The sequence below is a fragment of the Scyliorhinus torazame genome, chromosome 22 (assembly GCF_047496885.1).
Source record: "Scyliorhinus torazame isolate Kashiwa2021f chromosome 22, sScyTor2.1, whole genome shotgun sequence".
NCBI classification, from domain to species: Eukaryota; Metazoa; Chordata; class Chondrichthyes; order Carcharhiniformes; family Scyliorhinidae; genus Scyliorhinus; species Scyliorhinus torazame.
The window spans coordinates 94,852,749-94,871,274 of NC_092728.1; the positions used below are offsets into that span (position 1 = coordinate 94,852,749).

The window sequence follows — 18,526 nt, forward strand, 5'->3', positions numbered from 1 at the left end:
GACTGCTTAGCAGGTCCGCTTTCTTTTTTTAAATCGTTCATAGGATGTGGGGTGTGGGCGACGCCGGCTGGTTTTAAAAAGGTGTTTTTTAAAATTTCCAATTAAGGGGCAATTTAGCGTGGCCAATCCACCCACCCTGCCCATCTTTGGGTTGTGGGGGTGAGACCCAAGCAGGCACAGGGATAAGGTGACCGAGCCCAGGTCCACAGCACAGTGAGGCTGCCGTCCTGGCCACTGCCACCCTATTATTGCCCATCCCTGATGGCATTTAAGAGTCAACCACATTGCTGTGGGTTTGGAGTCACATGTAGGCCAGACCAGGTAAGGACGTTAGATTTCCTTCACTGAAGGACATCAGTGAACCATTTTTCTGACCCTGGGCGGGATTCAGCCGTAATCGGCGGGACGGGCAACTCCGGTGGGAAGGAGTGGCATGAACCACTCTGGCGTCGGGCCGCCCGGAAGGTGCAGAATCCTCCGCACCTTCAGGGACTAGGCCGGCGCCGGGGTGGTTTGCCCCCCCGCCGGCCGGCGGGGAAGGAACTAGGCGCCACGCCACCGGCGCCGAAAGGCCTCCGCGAGTTTGCGCATGCGCGGGAGCGCCAGCGTGTGCTGGCGTCATCCCAGGGCATGCGCTGGGGGGGGGGGGGGGGTCATCTCCACGTCGGCCATGGCGGAGGAATAGCAGTCGACGCGGAGGAATAGAGTGCCCCCACTGCGCAGGCCCACCCGCGGATTGGTGGACTCCGATCGTGGGCCAGGCCACCGTGGGGGCACCTCCCGGGGCCGGATCCCCCCGCGCCCCCCCGAGGACCCCGAAGGCCGCCCGCGCCGCCGGGTCCCGCCGGTAAGGGCCTACTCTAATTAACGCCGGCGGGACCCGGCAAAAAACAGGCAGCCACTTGGCCCATTGCGGGCGGAGAATCACCGGGGGGGGGGGGCTCCTGCCAGCGGCCACCAACCAGCGTGGCGCGATTCCCGGCGTCGCCAAATCTCCGGCATCAGAGAATTCGGCAGCCGGCAGGATTCACGCCACCCCCCGGCGATTCTCCGACCCGGTGGGGGGTCGGAGAATTCCGCCCAATGTCTAATATTCCAGATTTTTAACTAATTCAAAGTTCACCATCTGCCACGGTGGGATTTGAACCCAAGTCCCCAGAGCTTAACTCTGGGTCTCTGGATTACTAGTCCAGCGATAATACCACTACTACACTACCCCCTCTCCTGAAGACCCAAGCTGGGTTTTTACAACATTCAGAAGCTTCCAGAGTTAGTTTTCAGATGCTTGTCCACGAGTTGCCAGATTTCTATTGAATTTAATTTCATACCTTGTCATGGTGAACGCACAACCAATGCTTACTTGTTTAGTGCCGTTAACACTCGGCTACAGTACACCAAATATGTGCAGGGTCCCTGCGGTGTGTCTGTTTCCCGTACCAGTTAGGTTACTAATGTTCAGGGGTATCTTGTGATCCTTTGGGTAGATGTCTGACGGATAAGGGAGATAAGGGAGTCAAGCAATGGAATTGAGGTCACGCCCAGGTCACCTGGGCGGAGCAGGTTCGAGGGGCCAAATGATCTACTCCTGCTCCTGAATCCCATATCGAAGCTGGTAACTGAAAATTCCTCAAGGCAATAAACATTTAGGAATATATTTCATTCTTTACCTTTTTGCTCACAGTTTACCCCAATTTCTCCTGTGATATAACAATAACTACACATTGAAAGTACTTTATTGGCTCTAAAACACTTTGAGACCATCCCGAGGAAGTAAAAGGCGCTATAGAAAGGCACATCTTTTTTGTGCCTTGCACAAGGGTCTGAAGTCTCACACAATAGGAGCCACGACATTCCCCATTTGCTACAGGGAATCCTGGAGATAGCTCACCAGTGAATATCCTGACATGCATTAAGCAGGAATTGAGGAAGAACATTCAAACATTCGGGTTGGACCTCGTGCTTTAGAGGAGTGGCGCCCAGCTGGGGAGCTTTGGAGAAAGATTTTCTTGTTTGCGGAGGAGAGATATGACATGCTAATGGCATCCCAGTAAAACACCAACCTCAGACATGACCTGCAGGTGAGGACACCGACCTGGATACCCAAAGCTCTTTGCCCTCAATCCTAATTTAGGCGGAACTAAATACGAAACGTTAAAGAGACAGCCACTTCGACTGAGATTAGAAGAAATACATGTCCTTTCTCTCTCTCTCGCTTTTTCGATCGAATATCCAAAATGGAAAGTTGCCATTTGGCGCAAGTGGTTCATGTTCCACACAATCCTCCCACCACACTTTACCTCACCCCATCAACAAATCCTGTCATTCATACCCCAAGTAAATACTTACCCCACCTAAATACTTACCTAGCCTCACCTTACATGCACCTGATTTTTGTCTCACCTACTCTGTGTGGTAGTCAATGCCACATTCTTTTTTTCCCCCCTTTTTAAAAAATAAATTTAGAGTACCCAATTCATTTTTTTTCCAATTAAGGGGCAATTTAGCGTGGCCAATCGACCTAGCCTGCACATCTTTGGGTTGTGGGGGCAAAACCCACGCAAACACGGGGAGAATGTACAAACTCCACACGGACAGTGACCCAGAGCCAGGATCGAACCTGGGACTTCGGTGCCATGAGGCAGCAATGCTACCCACTGCGCCACCGTGCTGCCCTTTCAATGCCACATTCTAACCGTTCTCTGCTCCTTTGAAGCCAAATATCCAATGTTAAATCTTGGGGGGTGGGGGGGAGATCGAAAGAAATAAAGAGAGAACTCCAGCCAATCGCATACACCAAACTCCCCGAAACAGCAATGAAACAAATGGTCACATTATGGCTGGAATTCTCTGGCCGTTGGGATTCTGTTCCTGCTGGCAGCACGCCCCTTGCCCATGGGTTTCTTGGCAGCGTTGGGTGGCTTCAATAGGAAATCTCATTGACAAGTGGTGGGAGTAGAGAATCCCGCCATCAGTGAATGGTGCGCCACCAAGTAACGCACAGCTGGGAGACCAGAGAATCCAGCCCTATTTGTTTCAGGTGTTGGCTAAATATTGGCTGGGACACCCATACACAGTCTGTGGAAGGATTGATAAGCTAGATGGTTGTCTCGTGTTATATATTTTTTAATTAAGCGTCCTTTATTCTTTTCGTTTCAGAGTTCTTTAAGTTTAAGGGTTTCGGCAGTTTAACCAACATCCCACGCAATCTGTCGTTGAGACGATCTTCAAGTAGCTCAATCGATGAGAAGAAGAAACAGTTGAAAGAGAACCATCTGGGCCTCCAGATACACCAGGAGATAAGACAGGAAACAGTGGATGATTTGGAAACTCTACCTCGCAGTCCCAGCTATGCCCATTCAAGTGAAATGTACACCTACCTTGGTACAATGCCACGTCGAAACTCCAACAGGGTGCAGCAATCAGTCAAAACTCACCGTACCTCAGATGGACAAGTTGCAGGGAGGAGTAGACAGGGGCCTCTACCACCAGTGCCAAACAGTGACCAAACGAAGCCATCGGAAAAGCCTGCACTGCACGGATCAGACAAGGAAACCAGGCCGGCTCAGGGGGATCATGGTCCCAATTGTCCAAAGCCAATGTTCTCTGATTCTAAGCCAGCAATATCAGACTCCTCAATCAAATCAACTGCACTTCCAATTAAGAATGATAAGTCCAAACCAATTGAACCACAACTCATGGATATCCCAAGAAAGTTAAATGAGCCGGAGTGTGAAGATGATCAGGCCAAAGCCCTTCCTGCCAAAGACGAGGCTGGACAGCTGAGTCCAACACCATCAGAAATCATTGATGGCAAAAGTGAGCTGATCGATGACAGGTATGATCATCAAGTTAATTTAGGCACTTCTTCTATGCTCCGTTTTAGAACATACAGTGCAGAAGGAGGCACTCAAGCCCCCCCACTTCCACCCTATACCCATAACCCAACACCCCTCCACAGTGCTATCCACTTGTGATACCGGTCTTACACAGATAGGCCCAGAAATAACAAGAATATTGCCATTTAAACCATTTTAAAATTCTTCGGTAAAACTCAACAGTTCATTTTGTTGTAGGGAAACATCCCTTGAACCAGTGCAGTCAAGAGGCCGAGTCTCAAGGCAAGGTTCAAAGCATTCTTTATTGTACAATTACTGAAGCCTTCAGGGAGACCCACGCAGAAACAGTGGCTTGGCCACGTTGATCTCGACAATTACACATTCGCTCTGGATTTTTATAGGAATCCAAATTCGAGCGGGAACATTTGCTCATACATAATAGTTAAAGGGTAGTTTTGATTTAGATCTCTCAGACAGGTTTAAACTGAGAATATGCATCTTTGTCAATTTGCATCTGTATGGTGTGTGACCGTGTTGATGAGATTATCTGTGCTCGTTCCGGTGTCCCTCCCTTGTCAATTTGCATCTGTATGGAGTGTGTTCGTGTTGATGAGATTATCTGTGCTTGCTCCGGTGTCCTTCCCTTCTCTAATGTGTTTCCCATTATCTCCCCGATGTGTCTCCTTAACTAAATCGACTTCCGATGTCTGTGGCTGTGCTATGCTTTTGTTTCTGTGTTTGCTAGATGAGGTGTTAATGTCATCTTTGTCCTGCTGTGTGTGTGGGGGATGCTAATCTAATCTATACATTTCTTTTATTCCTCCTATTCTGGTTTCTTTGCCTGCCTTGGCCATTTTATTAATATATTATTTCATTCTTTCATAAGTCTTTGCAATACAGTTGTGCCATATATCCCACTGCCAGGGTCTTGACTCGCAGACATCCCGATCTCCTGGCCATGGGGCCATTTTAAGATGCAACTTCGTACTATTGCTGGGCAGAACAAGTGTCTTCCATCAGTGCAGAAGGGGATTTAAACGAATGTCCATCCGGGTGTCCCCTTCTGCATTGTGGACACATTATATTATAAACGGTGCCAATCAGTCCAATAAAACAGACCAATGAATGTTAAACGGTGCCAATCAGTCCAATAAAACAGTTTCATAAATGAAGAATGTTTGATGAGATTAGATAAAAATATGGTCTTGGAAAATGGCCTACTTCAATCCCTCCTCTCGTCCAGGGGGTCCCATTCATGGCTGACCCCCCATGGACGATCTTCAGAGGTTTAGAGACCTGTGCAGATGTCGTCCTTGCTGTTGTTCCTCTTCCTCTACAGTGCGGTGAACTTCTTGCATCTGGATACTGGCAATGGGTAGCGTTCTCGATACAATATTCGCACATATCATTTTAATACAAGTTAGGCCCAGGCAGAGTGTGAACACGATGGCTACTACTAAAATTAATCCTTTCATGATGTATGCTCCCCAAACTGTGTTAAACAACCACCCTAACCACTCATCAGTCCCTGCGAATCCCTGTTTAAAGCTATCCAATTGCTTTTGTATCCTGGACATGGCTGCTGTTATGTTTAATGTTTTGTCATGTACATATGTAATGCATTTTTCTTTGATGATGGTGCATACCTCTCCTTGTCTGGCTAACTGATAGTCTACTGCATATCTCGTTTGCTGTGTGTATAGTCTGAGCTCCGCGAGTTCTTGGTCAATTGCCCCTAGTGCTTGTAGGGTGCTGTTCCCTAAGATGGTCAGTCCGCATATGAAGAAATTCCTATTCTTGGCACTGACCACTCCTGCTGCGCCCCCAGGGATAGTGTCCCCAGAAATCCATATCCCAAAGAAGATCCTAATGTGACAGGGGCCTGCCAGTCGGCCTGCCAGTCGGCGCAGAATTCTGCGCTGATGGCCCTGGTCACTATGCGTTTCTGGACATGCCCTTCGCTTGGGCATGGAACCGTGAGGGGTCTGATTGTCCCTACGGCAAAGAACCTTGGAGGCCTGTCTGTGGCCGTCACGTATATATTTTTAAATAAAAACACATAACCCTCTTTAACCCGATAACATGCATTACCCCTGGGTCGCCTGACCTCATGGTTCCATGTTGTGGAACCTTCCCTCCCCCGGGACTGCCCACTCGATTGTACCCCTTGGTGAGACTGGAATGGGTATGTCCACGAGGCTGAGCTTACGTGGGTGCCGCTGCACTTCCCACACGTGAGCTGCCTACCCGCGGTGGCTGCAATGCATTTTTGTTGCTTACAGTCACAGGTGAAGTGTCCTTCCCGGACCCGGCACTCCTGGAGAGCACAATGTAGCTCAGCGCACAAATCGTTTTTAGGAACAAAGGCATGCACGCACCCCCATCCCTTTCCCTTAAAACATTCTGGGTAGTCCCCATGTGTGTCTACCCGTTGGGGTCCCACCCCACCTGGAATTCCCGGCTCAGTGAGCTCTACACACCTCCCTTATATCCCTTGTTTAAAGTACCCACTATGTTCCTTGCAGGGCGCCCCTGATGTGTCGATAGTGAATAACTCTTATGGGAGCCACCCTGGTGTCGCGATGAATAGGGAGTTTACTGATCGCGCTGAAGGGTAACAAGCGGTCCTATTCCCATAGATCTGAATGTGTGTTTTCAGGAATAGGTTTTCTTCCACGATTGGTGGTGCTGCTCCCATAACCCTCATGTGTGGGAGTATATTTACAATGGTCATAGTATATACAGAAAATAAACCGGTAATTAAATTAAAAGTTGTTTGTTTCGACGTCTTGATAGTAGATCTGGTCCTGGTCCCTGTGGAATTTAAATATAAAAGAAAAATAGTATCTTTGATTAATTTGTCTTCATACAGCTTCAATTGGGTCCAGTGTTTCCAGATCCCCTGTCCCCTTATATCTATACAGGCACAGGTATCTCCGCTAATAATGACCTCGTAAGGTCCGTGCCATTTCAGGGCAAATCCTGGTTTTGCAGGAAGCATTTTTGTTAAGACCCGGCTCCCGGCTTTTGGGACCTCCGGTAATATTTCTAAGTCCTCCTTTGTGTCGACCTGTGCCTGATTTAAAATTACGGACCGGCGCATCCCCTTTAATTGGGTGCTAAGGCCTCGGATGTATTGACGGATCTTATCCTTTATCGGGCCCACATCTGTCCCGCCTGTAATAATGCTTTCGGGTAAGTGCATTGCTCACCCGGTCATCAGCTCGTATGGAGTCAAGCCGGTAGTCCGATTTGTGGTCGCCCTAAGTCTCATCAGAACTGCAGGTAGGACTTCTGTCCAATTTCTACCTGAGGATTGCATTGCTTTTGCTACGGTTACTTTTAGAGTCCGATTCATCCTCTCCACCATCCCGGAACTTTGTGGGTGGTAGGGGATGTGACATTTTTGTTTCATTTCCAATAGTTGGCAAATATTTTTCATACCTTTTCCTGTGAAGTGTGTTCCCTGGTCCGAATCAACCTGAATTGGCATCTCCCATCGGGGAATGACTTCTGCCGCCAAGATCCTGGCTACCGTTGGGGCTGTACAATTGGTTGTGGGGAATGCTTCCACCCACCTGGTGAATTGATCTACTATTACCAAGCAGTATGTTTTCCCGTGAGAGGGAGTCAGTGGTCCAATGAAATCCATTTGTATCTGTTCCCAGGATCCCTTTTAGTCACCCTTATGAATTCCGGGGATGTGGTGCCTCCGGGGTTGGTCTATAGTGGTCTTGGGGTCTCCCATGTTTCCCCCAACACGTTGCCTCGGTGTGCCCTGCCCTGTGGCAGTGGTCACAGTGGGGTCTGCCGTTCTCTGGTCTCCCCCTGAATGGTGATGAGATAAAAATATGGTCTTGGAAAATCCCTACTTCAATTTGTTCCCCTTTTGCATCATATTATCATCATTAAGAAGAGTTAAACTAGGCAGCATGGTGGCGCAGTGGTTAGCATTGCGGCCTCATGGCACCAAGATCTCAGGTTTGATCCCAGCTCTGGGTCACTGTCTGTGTGGAGTTTGCACATTGCCCCTTAATTGGAAAAAATGAATTGGGTATTCTAAATTTAGGAGGAGACAAAAAAGAAGAGTTGAACTGTTTCAGTACCTGCTAAGAGAGAGGCCTACCTAAAATGAAATGAAAATTGCTTATTGTCACAAGTAGGCTTCAATGAAGTTACTGTGAAAAGCCCCTAGTCGCCACATTCCGGCGCCTGTTCGGGGAGGCTGGTACAGGAATTGAACCGTGCTGCTGGCCTGCTTTAAAAGCCAGTGATTTAGCCCAGTGTGCTAAACCAGCCCCTAAGGGCTAAAACTCCTGAGGCCTGTTGTTCTGGAATAACTATATTTAATTTCTGCCCTTAATTTGACAGGTGGCACCTTTTTGCACTATTTTAAAACCTTGTAAATCTTAAGTTTCAGTTATTCGGGATTTCTTGTAAAATAAAAAAATAAGGAAACAGAGAGTGAGGAAAGACCAAACAAATCCACCAAACCTACTCCTTCCCAAACATCTCTACCACTCACATTTCATATCCTGCTCAGTGAAAGTTATCAAGCGAGTGTGCAGTATTTTTGCCCATCTTCCCAAAAAATTATTCACCTCTCACCTTCTGACCACTGTAAGGTAAAAAGAAAGAAGGGTGTGCATTGATATAGCACCTTGCACAATCAAAGGACATCCCAAAGTGCTTTGCAGCCGATGAAGTTTCTGAAGTGTAGTCACTGGTGGAATGTGGGAAGGCCGGCAGCCAATTTGTGCACAGCAAGCTCCCACAAAATGTAATATGAGAATGGCATTGTTTTGCACCAGTTGTTTGGTAACACGAGACTTGGGGGGGTCGGTTAGCTCAGTTGACTGGACAGCTGGTTCATGATGCAGTGCCAGGCCAGCAGTGTGGGTTCAATTCCCATGCCAGCCTTCTCAACCTCGCCTGAGGTGTGGTGACCCTTGGGTTAAATCACCACCAATCAGCTCTCCCCCTCAAAGAGGAGAGCAGTGCTCTGGGACTATGGTGACTTTCATAGATCTTGTGTGCTGCTGAAAACAAATTGTTGTCTCCCTTGGATATGCATTCACGCAAAACGTCCTGATGAGTGCAAGATAAAAAACTTCAACAAAAAACTCTATTTCTTTGTGATGTTTAAAAATTTTTTTTTAAAGTACCCAATTCATTTTTTCCAATTAAGGGGCAATTTAGCGTGGTCAATCCACCTACCCTGCACATCTTTGGGCTGTGGGGGCGAAACCCACGCAAACATGGGGAGAAAGTGCAAACTCCTCATGGACAGTGACCCGGGGCTGGGATCAAACCCGGGTCCTCAGCGCTGCAAGGCAGCAGTGCTAACACTGCTGCCTTGTAGCCCTTTTCCTTGTGATGTTGATTGAGGGATAAACATTTTGCTGTGACTCAGGGATAGCTTTCCTATTCTTCTTTAATAGAGCGCCGTCCGTAACATCCCCTGAGAGTGGCAACAAGGTCAGTTTAAAAGCACATTCAAACACCTCAGATAGTGCAGCATTCCCCCAGTGCTGCAGCAGAGTGTTGGCTTTGATTGTTACGTCCAAACCCTGAGTGGGGCTTGAGCTCACAATATTCACACAGCCAAGAGTGCTACCCACTGAGCTGCAGATGGCACACGGCACCCAAATAGGACAGGGGTCATCACCTCAACCTGCAGCTGTAACACCCAATCTCCTTCTCACCTAGGTATGGTGCTCTTTCAGGGGGTCAGTGCAGACTGAGTGGGCCGAATGGCCTCCTTCTGCCCAGTAGGGAGTCTATGATTCTTGATTCTTCGAATGTAAGTTTGAGGAGGAATAACAGATGAGACTTGAGGGGCTGAATGGCCCTTGTCCCAATTCCTTGTGTTCTTAGATTCTAGGCCAAATGAGCCGTGGGTTCGATTAATGTCGACTTAACTGATCACTAATTTGCCACAGGATAACGTCCTGGAGAGGCAACCTTGGAATTTTCTGTCTGTAGCTTCATGTTGCAGAAAGGGCAGCACGGTAGCACAGTGTTTAGCACAGTTGCTTCACAGCTCCAGGGTCCCAGGTTCGATTCCCAGCTTGGGTCACTGTCTGTGTAGAGTCTGCATGTTCTCCCCGTGTCTGCGTGGGATTCCTCCGGTGCTCCGGTTTCCTCCCACAGTCCAAAGATGTGCGGCTTAGGTGGATTGGCCTTGCTAAATTGCCCTTCATGTCCAAGAAAGGTTAGGAGGGGTTACTGGGTTACGGGGATAGGGTGGAGGTGTGGGCTTGAGTAGGGTTCTCTTCCCAAGGGCCGGTGCAGACTCGATGGGCCAAATGGCCTCCTTCAGCACTGTAATGTCTATGATTCTATGAAACCAATTGCAGTGACGCTTTTGCTGACTTGGCCGGCCTCATTCAGGAGGCACGGTGGCACTGTGGTTCGCACTGCTGCCCCGCAGCGCCAGGGACCTGGGTTCAAGCGCAGCCTCGGGTGACTGTCTGTGTGGTGTTTGCACTTTCTCCCCATGTCTGCGTGGGTTCCCTCCGGGTGCTCCGGTTTGGTGGATTGGCCATACTAAATTGCCCCTTAGGATGAGCAGCATGGTGGGTTAGCACTGCTGCCACACGGCGCCGAGGTCCCAGGTTCGATCCCGGCCCTGGGTCACTGTCCGTGTGGAGTTTGCACATTCTCCCCGTGTCTGCGTGGGTTTCGCCCCCACAACCCAAAGATATGCAGGGTAGGTGGATTGGCCACACTAAATTGCCCCTGAATTGGAAAAAAATGAATTGGGCACTCTAAATTTATTAAAAATAAATAAAAATTGCCCCTTAGTGTCCAAAGATATGTAGGCTAGGTAGGGTTATGGTGATAGAATGGCCAATTGGGCCTGGGTAGTGGTACTCTTTCAGCGGGTCGGTGCAGACTTGATGGACCGAATGGTCTCCTTCTGCACTTTAGGGATTTTATCCTATTCTATGAAACTTAAAAAATGTCTTACAGGACATGACAGGACGGATGTAGATAATATGGGGGTGAGTCTAAAACCAGGGGGTACTGGGCTGGATTCTCCGGTCCGTCAGCCACGTTTATCGGCAGCGCGCCTTTCGCTGTCACTGGGATTCTATCTTGGCTCTGCTTGTCAATGGGATTTCCCTTCAGGCCTGCATCTTGACGTCTTGGTTCTGTCACAGTTAGCACCTTTGCTGAAAGAAAATCTATCGATCTTGGTTTTGACATTTTCTGTTGATTCTCAGTCTCAGCACCATTTTGGGGACGAGCGTCGCAGATTTCCACCTCCTCAGCGGGAGAGACAGCAGAAACGGCAGACATTTTGTAACAATCTTTATAATAATAATCTTTATTGTCACAAGTAGGCTTACATTAACACGGCAATGAGGTTACTGTGAAAGTCCTCTTGTTGCCACATTCCGGCGCCTGTTTGGGTACACAGCGCGAGAATTCAGAATGTCCAAAGCATGTCTTTTGGGACCTATGGGAGGAAACCGGAGCACCCGGAGGAAACCCACACAGACACGGGGAGAACGTGCAGACTCCGCACAGACAGTCACCCAAGCCGGGAATCGAACCCGGGACCCTGGCATTGTGAAGAAACAGTGCTAACCACTGTGCTGCCGTGCTGCGTGAGGGGCTCAGGCCCTCAGGAATTGGAGGGTGTGGGGTGGGAACAGCACAAATCGACTGAGAGAATTGTGAGAAGAGAAACAAGGCCCTGGAAATGGCAGCAGGTTGCTCACAGCCTCTGGGTCACATGTGTGTGTTTGGTGCTTGAGTCAGCATCAACCTCAAATTGTTCTGAAGGAGCGGAATGACTAATTTTTCCTTAGCTGAAGTGAAACCGCTGACCGTGTGGAATTCTTTTGTGTGAAACAAAGGTTTGCCAAAGTTTTCTTGGAAAGTGTCCTTTGTGCTAGGCTGCATGTATCCAGCCTGAGTCCTGTGCTCCACATCTCAATCCAACTCTTGCATAAAACGACGAGGAGCTCGGAGCAAATTCAAAACTGCCCAGATTAGAAAAGATTTATGAGGCTGGTTTCCAGGGCTGAGGAATGTGGGTGGATTGGAGAAGCTGGGGCTGCCCTGCTTGGAGAAGGGGAGGCCGACAGGAGATTTGGTAGAGGTGTTCAAAATCACGAGGGGTCTGGACAGAGTCGGTGGAGAGATTGGTGCAAAGGTTGTAAACCAGACTCGATGGGCCGAAGAGCCTTTTCTCTACTGTATGACTCAGAGGACACCGATGGCCCAAGAACCAAAGATGTCACGAGTGTCATGTGAGAGTACCTTTAAGAAATGGGTGTTTATAAATGGGTGTGTATATAAATATCTGTAGTGAGAGTACCTTTAAGAAATTGGTGTTTATTACTGCAGTGATGTCAGAGTGTGGGTGGAGCTGGGCAGTCTGTCAGCGTTTTACTTTCATTTTAGGCTGTTTGCAGCAGGGTGTGTTTTAGTTTCGTTTTCAGTGTTGGAGCTGAAGCCAGACAAAGCAGGTGTACTGTTGATCTCTCTGCCGTGAAAAGACTATCTCGTGATCATTTGGTGAATTCAGAATTATAAATGTTTTCAGTAGTGAATGTAAATCTGATGTGCTTCTGTTAAAAGGTGTTTCTTTTGTCTTCTGGATGTTGTTTGAGAAGTTAATAAGGATTACTTAGTGTTGTATTCTTTGGGGGTTGTATTTGAATTGATGGTTGCTAAGATGTTCACTGTATGTTTTAAAAAGGTTAACTTGAGTTCATCGAATAATCTTTTGCTTTAAAAAATACTTTTCCATTTCTGCTGTACCACACCTGTAGAGTGGGCCGTGTGCTCCCCATACCACAATCTATTAAAAGTTGTGGGCCAGGTGAACTCCATGATACACTTTGGGGTTCTCTAAACCCTGACCCATAACATGAGGCAAAACTATTTCACGCAGCGAGTGGTTAGGATCTGGAATGTTCTGCCTGAGAGTGTGGTGGAGGCATATTCAAATGTGGCTTTGAATTTGAATCGAAAGGGGAATCGGACAATTATTTCGTAGGATTTTGTTGAGATGGAACCTGCATCTGTGTGTTAATCTCTCAATGCTCGGAGCTGAGCACCTTAACAATTGCTCAGTAAAGGCATCGTGCAAATAGAATTTGCAGCTGTTGTTGTTGATATTGCAGCAAAGCCTAATTTATTGCAAATATTCTGAAAGTTGGTGTGGGGGACAAGGCTTTCATTACATTTGTTTTTCCAATTATCTCCCCACCTCTCCTGAAGGTGCTGTCTGCTCTATGGATGAGTTGTTTAGTAAATTAAGCAGCTCAGCCTAAATTCCTTAACATTTAGAAAAATGAGAGATGATCTAATTGAATCATATATCATTCGTAAGAGGTTTTGACAGGCTGAGGTTTCCCCTGGTTGGGGGAGGGGGGTGTCTAGATTTGGGACTGAGATATGGAGAAATGTCTTCCCTCAAAGGGTTTATAAACCTTTGAAATGCTCTAGTCCAGAGTTTATTAATTACAGTGGAGTCCGGAAAGGAGAGTTAAGCAAATAATAATCGTTTATTGTCACAAGTAGGCTTCAGTGAAGTTACTGTGAAAAGCTCCTAGTCGCCACATTCCGGCACCTGTTCGGGGAGGCTGGTACGGGAATTGAACCGGTGCTGCTGCCTTATTCTGCATTACAAGCCAGCTGTTTAGCCCACTGTGCTAAATCAGCCCCTAGCCGGGACTGGTCTGCAGCTCGGCTTTTGAGGTCCTGAGTTAACTACACTGCTGATGGGTGTGGGTATCCCCACTGGCGACTGACTGATCCCTGGTCAGGTCCCCGCCCGAAACCTCGGATGCCTGGGTCTCCATTTGCGAGTCGGAGTCTATCTCAGTGTCGGGGCCCCCCAAGGGTGTGACGCCCCCAGGCCCATATGTGTTGGGGAGACGTGGCTGGAAGACGGTTCCTCTGGTAGCGTGTGCCTAATGCTGGTTCCCTGCTCCTGAGGTGGTCAAGGTGCTTCCGCACCATCCGTTCCCACGTCTTCACCTGGTATGAAAGTGGTCCGGTCTGTTGTACCACTGTCCCTGGGACCCATTGAGCACCGTCCCCATCCCCGAAGTTTCAGACGCATACTGCGTCCACTGGTTTGAAACTCCTGGTCCCTGTTCACTTGCCTTGGCTTCACCTCTTCAGGTCCTGACCATGTCGTACTTTCCCACCAATATCGGGGAACGTGAGGCTGAGGCGGGTCCTGAACCTTCGGCCCATCCACAGTTCTGCCGGTGCTACGCCAGTCGTGTCGTGGTCCGATAGCTGAACAAAACTCTTGCTAGTTGCTTCTCCATGGACCCCATGGTCGGCTCCTCATTCTTCCCTTGAAGGTCTGCACTGCTTGCTTGGCCCGCCCGTTTGAGGAAGGGAGATATGGGCTGTGGGGATGTGCCGCACGCATCCTGTTTGCATTCACAAGTGTCACTGGTGAAGGGGTTGCCATTATCTGTGACCAGCACCTTCGGAATGTCGTGGATGCTTAAATGGAGCCGTAGCATCTTAATCGTAACCTTCAACACGGTGGACGACATCCAATGGACTTCCAACCACTGGGAATGGCCGTCAATCATGAGTAGAAACATTGACCCTTGGAAAAGTCCATGTAGGCGCAGCCAAGGCCGACCTGGCCATTCCCATGGACGCAGCGGGGCAGTTGGCGGGAGCTTCTGCTGTTCTTGGCAAGTGGGGCACTGTTGGGCCAGTTGCTCAATCACGCCATCCAGGCCTGGCCACCACACATAGCTGTGGGCCAACATCTTCATCTTCGATACCCGCCGGTGTCCGTTGTGCAGACCCTGAGTCTCTGCCCTGGCTTGAGCCCCCCCCCCCCCCCCCGACCCTGAGTCTCTGCCCTGGCTTGACCCCCCCCCCCCCCCGCCCCAAGAGGATGCCACCTCCCACACTGAGCTCCTGCAATCTGGCTTCAAAGGCCGGTAGTTCATGGGGCAGCTTCTCTTGCCGGCCTCTGCGTAAGACGCTGAGGCGTAACTTCGCCAGCACGGAGTCTTTTTGTGTCATGTCGCGTATCCGGTGTCCATAAATTTAAGTGTCAAAATGACTTTGACGGCTCTCGATGGGACGGAGGACGGGGGAACGGGGAGCCTGCTCGACGCATCCCCCTTTGTAGTCTGTGAAGCTGGGCAATGCTCGAAGGCGGACTCATATGCTGCTAACTCCAGGGACCGTTGCAGAATACGGGAAGGCACTATTGGCAGGATCACCTTGTTGTCTTTAAAAATCGGTAGCATTGGCTTGTGGTCCGTCACAATGGTGAAGCGACACCAATACACTGATGAAATTTCTTCACCGCGAATATAACAGCCAGCCCTTCTTTCTCTATCTGGGCGTAATTACGCTCCGTAGTGGTCCATGTAATAGAATCATAGAATTTACAATGCAGAAGGAGGCCATTCGACCCATCGAGTCTGCATCAGCCCCTGGAAAGAGCACCCTACTCAAGCCCATGCCTCCACCCTATCCCGTAACCCAGTAACCCCACCTAACCTTTTTTTTTGGGACACTATGGGCAATCTGGCATGGCCAATCCATCTAACCTGCACATCTTTGGACTGTGGGTGGAAACCGGAGCACCCGGAGGAAACCCACGCAGACACAGGGAGAACGTGCAGACTCCACACAGACAGTGACCCAAGCCGGGTATCGAACCTGGGACCTTGGAGCTGTGAAGCAATTGTGCTAACCACTGTGCTACCGTGTTACCCGTAATGAGTATGATCGTCCACCTGGCCCTATCCCTGTAACCCCAAACCTGACCTGCAGATCCCTGGCCACTATGGGCAATTTATCACGGCCAATTCACCTAACCTGCACATCTTTAGACTGAGGGGGGAACCGGAGCACCCGGAGGAAACCCACGCAGACCCGGGGAGAACCTGCAAACTCCACACAGTCACCCAAGACTGGAAGTGAACCCCGGTCCCTGGCACTGTGAGGGAGCAGTGCTAACCTCTGTGTTGCCGGGGGGTCTGGATGTCTATGATGCAAATTCTGATGGCCTTTCTCTTCCATCAGCAATGCGGTGGGACAATATAGCTCCGATTCCGTAAGGCGAGGTGTTGCACATCACCAAAAGGGGCTTGGCGGGGTTATAATGTGTCAATAATCCGGACGACGTTAGTTGCTGCTTCACCCTGGCAAAAGCTCCCTCCTGAGGCGCTCGCCACGTCCATACTTGTTGCTTCTTCAGTAATGCCAGATTGTGGAGAAGGCACCGCTGAGATTTGAACTCAGGATCTCCTGTTTACTAGACAGGCGCTTTAACCAACTTAGCCACAGTGCCAACTTTGCTTCTTCAGTAATGCGTGCAGTGGGGTAAGGATAGTTGCTAGTCCAGGAATAGATTTCCCGTAATAGTTTACGAGACCTAAGAACGACCGTAACTCTGTTGCGTTTTCTGCTGTGGGGGCTTGCCTAATCAACTACACCTTCTCCTCTACCGGATGTAGTCCATCCGATCCACAAGATACCCCAGGTATATAACTTCCTTGGCGTAAAACTCTCGGAAAATCGACGGAGGATTTCTTCCAGGTTGCTCAGGTGCTCCCTTTCCATGGCTCCGGTGACCAGGAATCATCTAAGTAGACTGCCACACGCGGAAACCCTCTCAGGATGGTCTCTATAATGCGCTGAAAACTTGTGTTGTGTTATGCTTTTTCATGTAGCATAAGCTGCTTCCTTGCTGTATACTCTGACAAAGGAAGGTTCAGACTTGGAGATAGGTTTAACACATTTATTGAACAGTTAACAATTCTCCTACTTGAGTTCGACTCTCCTGCTAATCTTGCTTTAGTAACTCAGTCTAACTAACCAGCCTGCTCTAAGCCATGCGGTGGGTGTGATGCTCTGATCTGCCCCTGTGCTTCTCTCTGAGTGTCGCCTGTGGAAAGACAAAGAGCATGTGTGCCCTGTCCTTTTATATGGGTTGCCCCCTTGTGGTAGTGTCACCTCTGGGTGTCCTGACTGCCCATTGGTCGTGTCCTATTCTATGTGTTTATTAGCTGTATGTCTGCATGTCATGATGTCTCTGGTGCTCCCTCTAGTGTTTATTTAGTTGTAGTGTATTTACATGAACCCCTTGTGTATTTACAGTGATGCATATCACCACAACTTGTACAAACCGATGACACTCCAAACGGCAACCTTGTGTATTCATAAAGGCCCCTGTGGGTATTAATGGCTACGTGACGCCTGTACTCAGCAACCAGCTGGAAATAGGCGTGGCTTATGTTAAGATTAGAAAAGGAATGCCCCCCCCCCCCTCCAGGCTAACCGCGTATAGGTCTTCTATCCATGGCATTGGGTCCAGACAGGAGGCCTTGTTGACAATCAACTTATAATCACGGCATTAACGTACGTACTTGTCAGGTTTTAGTACTAGGACTACTGGCGCTACCCAATTCGTAAACCGTACAGTTTGGATGATCTCAAGGCCTTCCAGTCGGCTGAGTTCGTCCTTGACTTTCGCCAGCAGTGCATAGGGAATCAACAAAGAACAAAGAACAAAGAAATGTACAGCACAGGAACAGGCCCTTCGGCCCTCCAAGCCCGCGCCGACCATGCTGCCCGACTAAACTACAATCTTCTACACTTCCTGGGTCCGTATCCTTCTATTCCCATCCTATTCATGTATTTGTCAAGATGCCCCTTAAATGTCACTATCGTCCCTGCTTCCACCACCTCCTCCGGTAGCGAGTTCCAGGCACCCACTACCCTCTGCGTAAAAAACTTGCCTCGTACATCTACTCTAAACCTTGCCCCTCTCACCTTAAACCAATGCCCCCTAGTAATTGACCCCTCTACCCTGGGGAAAAGCCTCTGACTATCCACTCTGTCTATGCCCCTCATAATTTTGTATACCTCTATCAGGTCTCCCCTCAACCTCCTTCGTTCCAGTGAGAACAAACCGAGTTTATTCAACCGCTCCTCATAGCTAATGCCCTCCATACCAGGCAACATTCTGGTAAATCTCTTCTGCACCCTCTCTAAAGCCTCCACATCCTTCTGGTAGTGTGGCGACCAGAATTGAACACTATACTCCAAGTGTGGCCTAACTAAGGTTCTATATAGCTGCAACATGACTTGCCAATTCTTATACTCAATGCCCCGGCCAATGAAGGCAAGCATGCCGTATGCCTTCTTGACTACCTTCTCCACCTGTGTTGCCCCTTTCAATGACCTGTGGACCTGTACTCCTAGATCTCTTTGACTTTCAATACTCTTGAGGGTTCTACCATTCACTGTATATTCCCTACCTGCGTTAGTCCTTCCAAAATGCATTGCCTCACATTTGTCCGGATTAAACTCCATCTGCCATCTCTCCGCCCAAGTCTCCAGACAATCTAAATCTTTCTGTATCCTCCGACAGTCCTCATCGCTATCCGCAATTCCACCAACCTTTGTGTCGTCTGCAAACTTACTAATCAGACCAGTTACATTTTCCTCCCGAGCTGGCCCGGAAGGACTTAGGCTGGGCCTCAGGGTCCACATATATTTTGTCCGCAGCCCCCTTAAACCTGGAAGACTTCTGGGTACTTCCCCAATACTTTGTAAAGTCCTCCGGTGCCCATCCGGAAGATCTGTTGCCAGTCAAACGGGAGGTGTTGTGGCCAGTTACGGTCCAGCAGGCTCGGTCTGGGGCCCTTCACTACTATTAATGGCAGCCT

At 49.0% G+C, this 18,526-nt stretch overlaps 1 protein-coding gene and 1 non-coding gene across 5 annotated transcripts in view; one reads left to right on the forward strand and one right to left on the reverse strand.

Annotated features, from left to right (window-relative positions):
- LOC140399238 (SH2 domain-containing protein 3C-like) overlaps positions 1–18,526 on the forward strand; it is a 204,665-nt gene that overhangs the window by 74,366 nt on the left and 111,773 nt on the right. For all 4 annotated transcript variants that reach the window (XM_072488645.1, XM_072488647.1, XM_072488649.1 and 1 more), the window contains one exon: positions 3,157–3,835. In XM_072488645.1, the coding sequence (XP_072344746.1) occupies positions 3,157–3,835 (679 nt within the window). The remainder of the gene's footprint in view (positions 1–3,156; positions 3,836–18,526) is intronic.
- trnat-agu (transfer RNA threonine (anticodon AGU)) lies at positions 16,070–16,143 on the reverse strand. The gene has a single exon. It is a non-coding gene; the product is annotated as a tRNA-Thr (tRNA).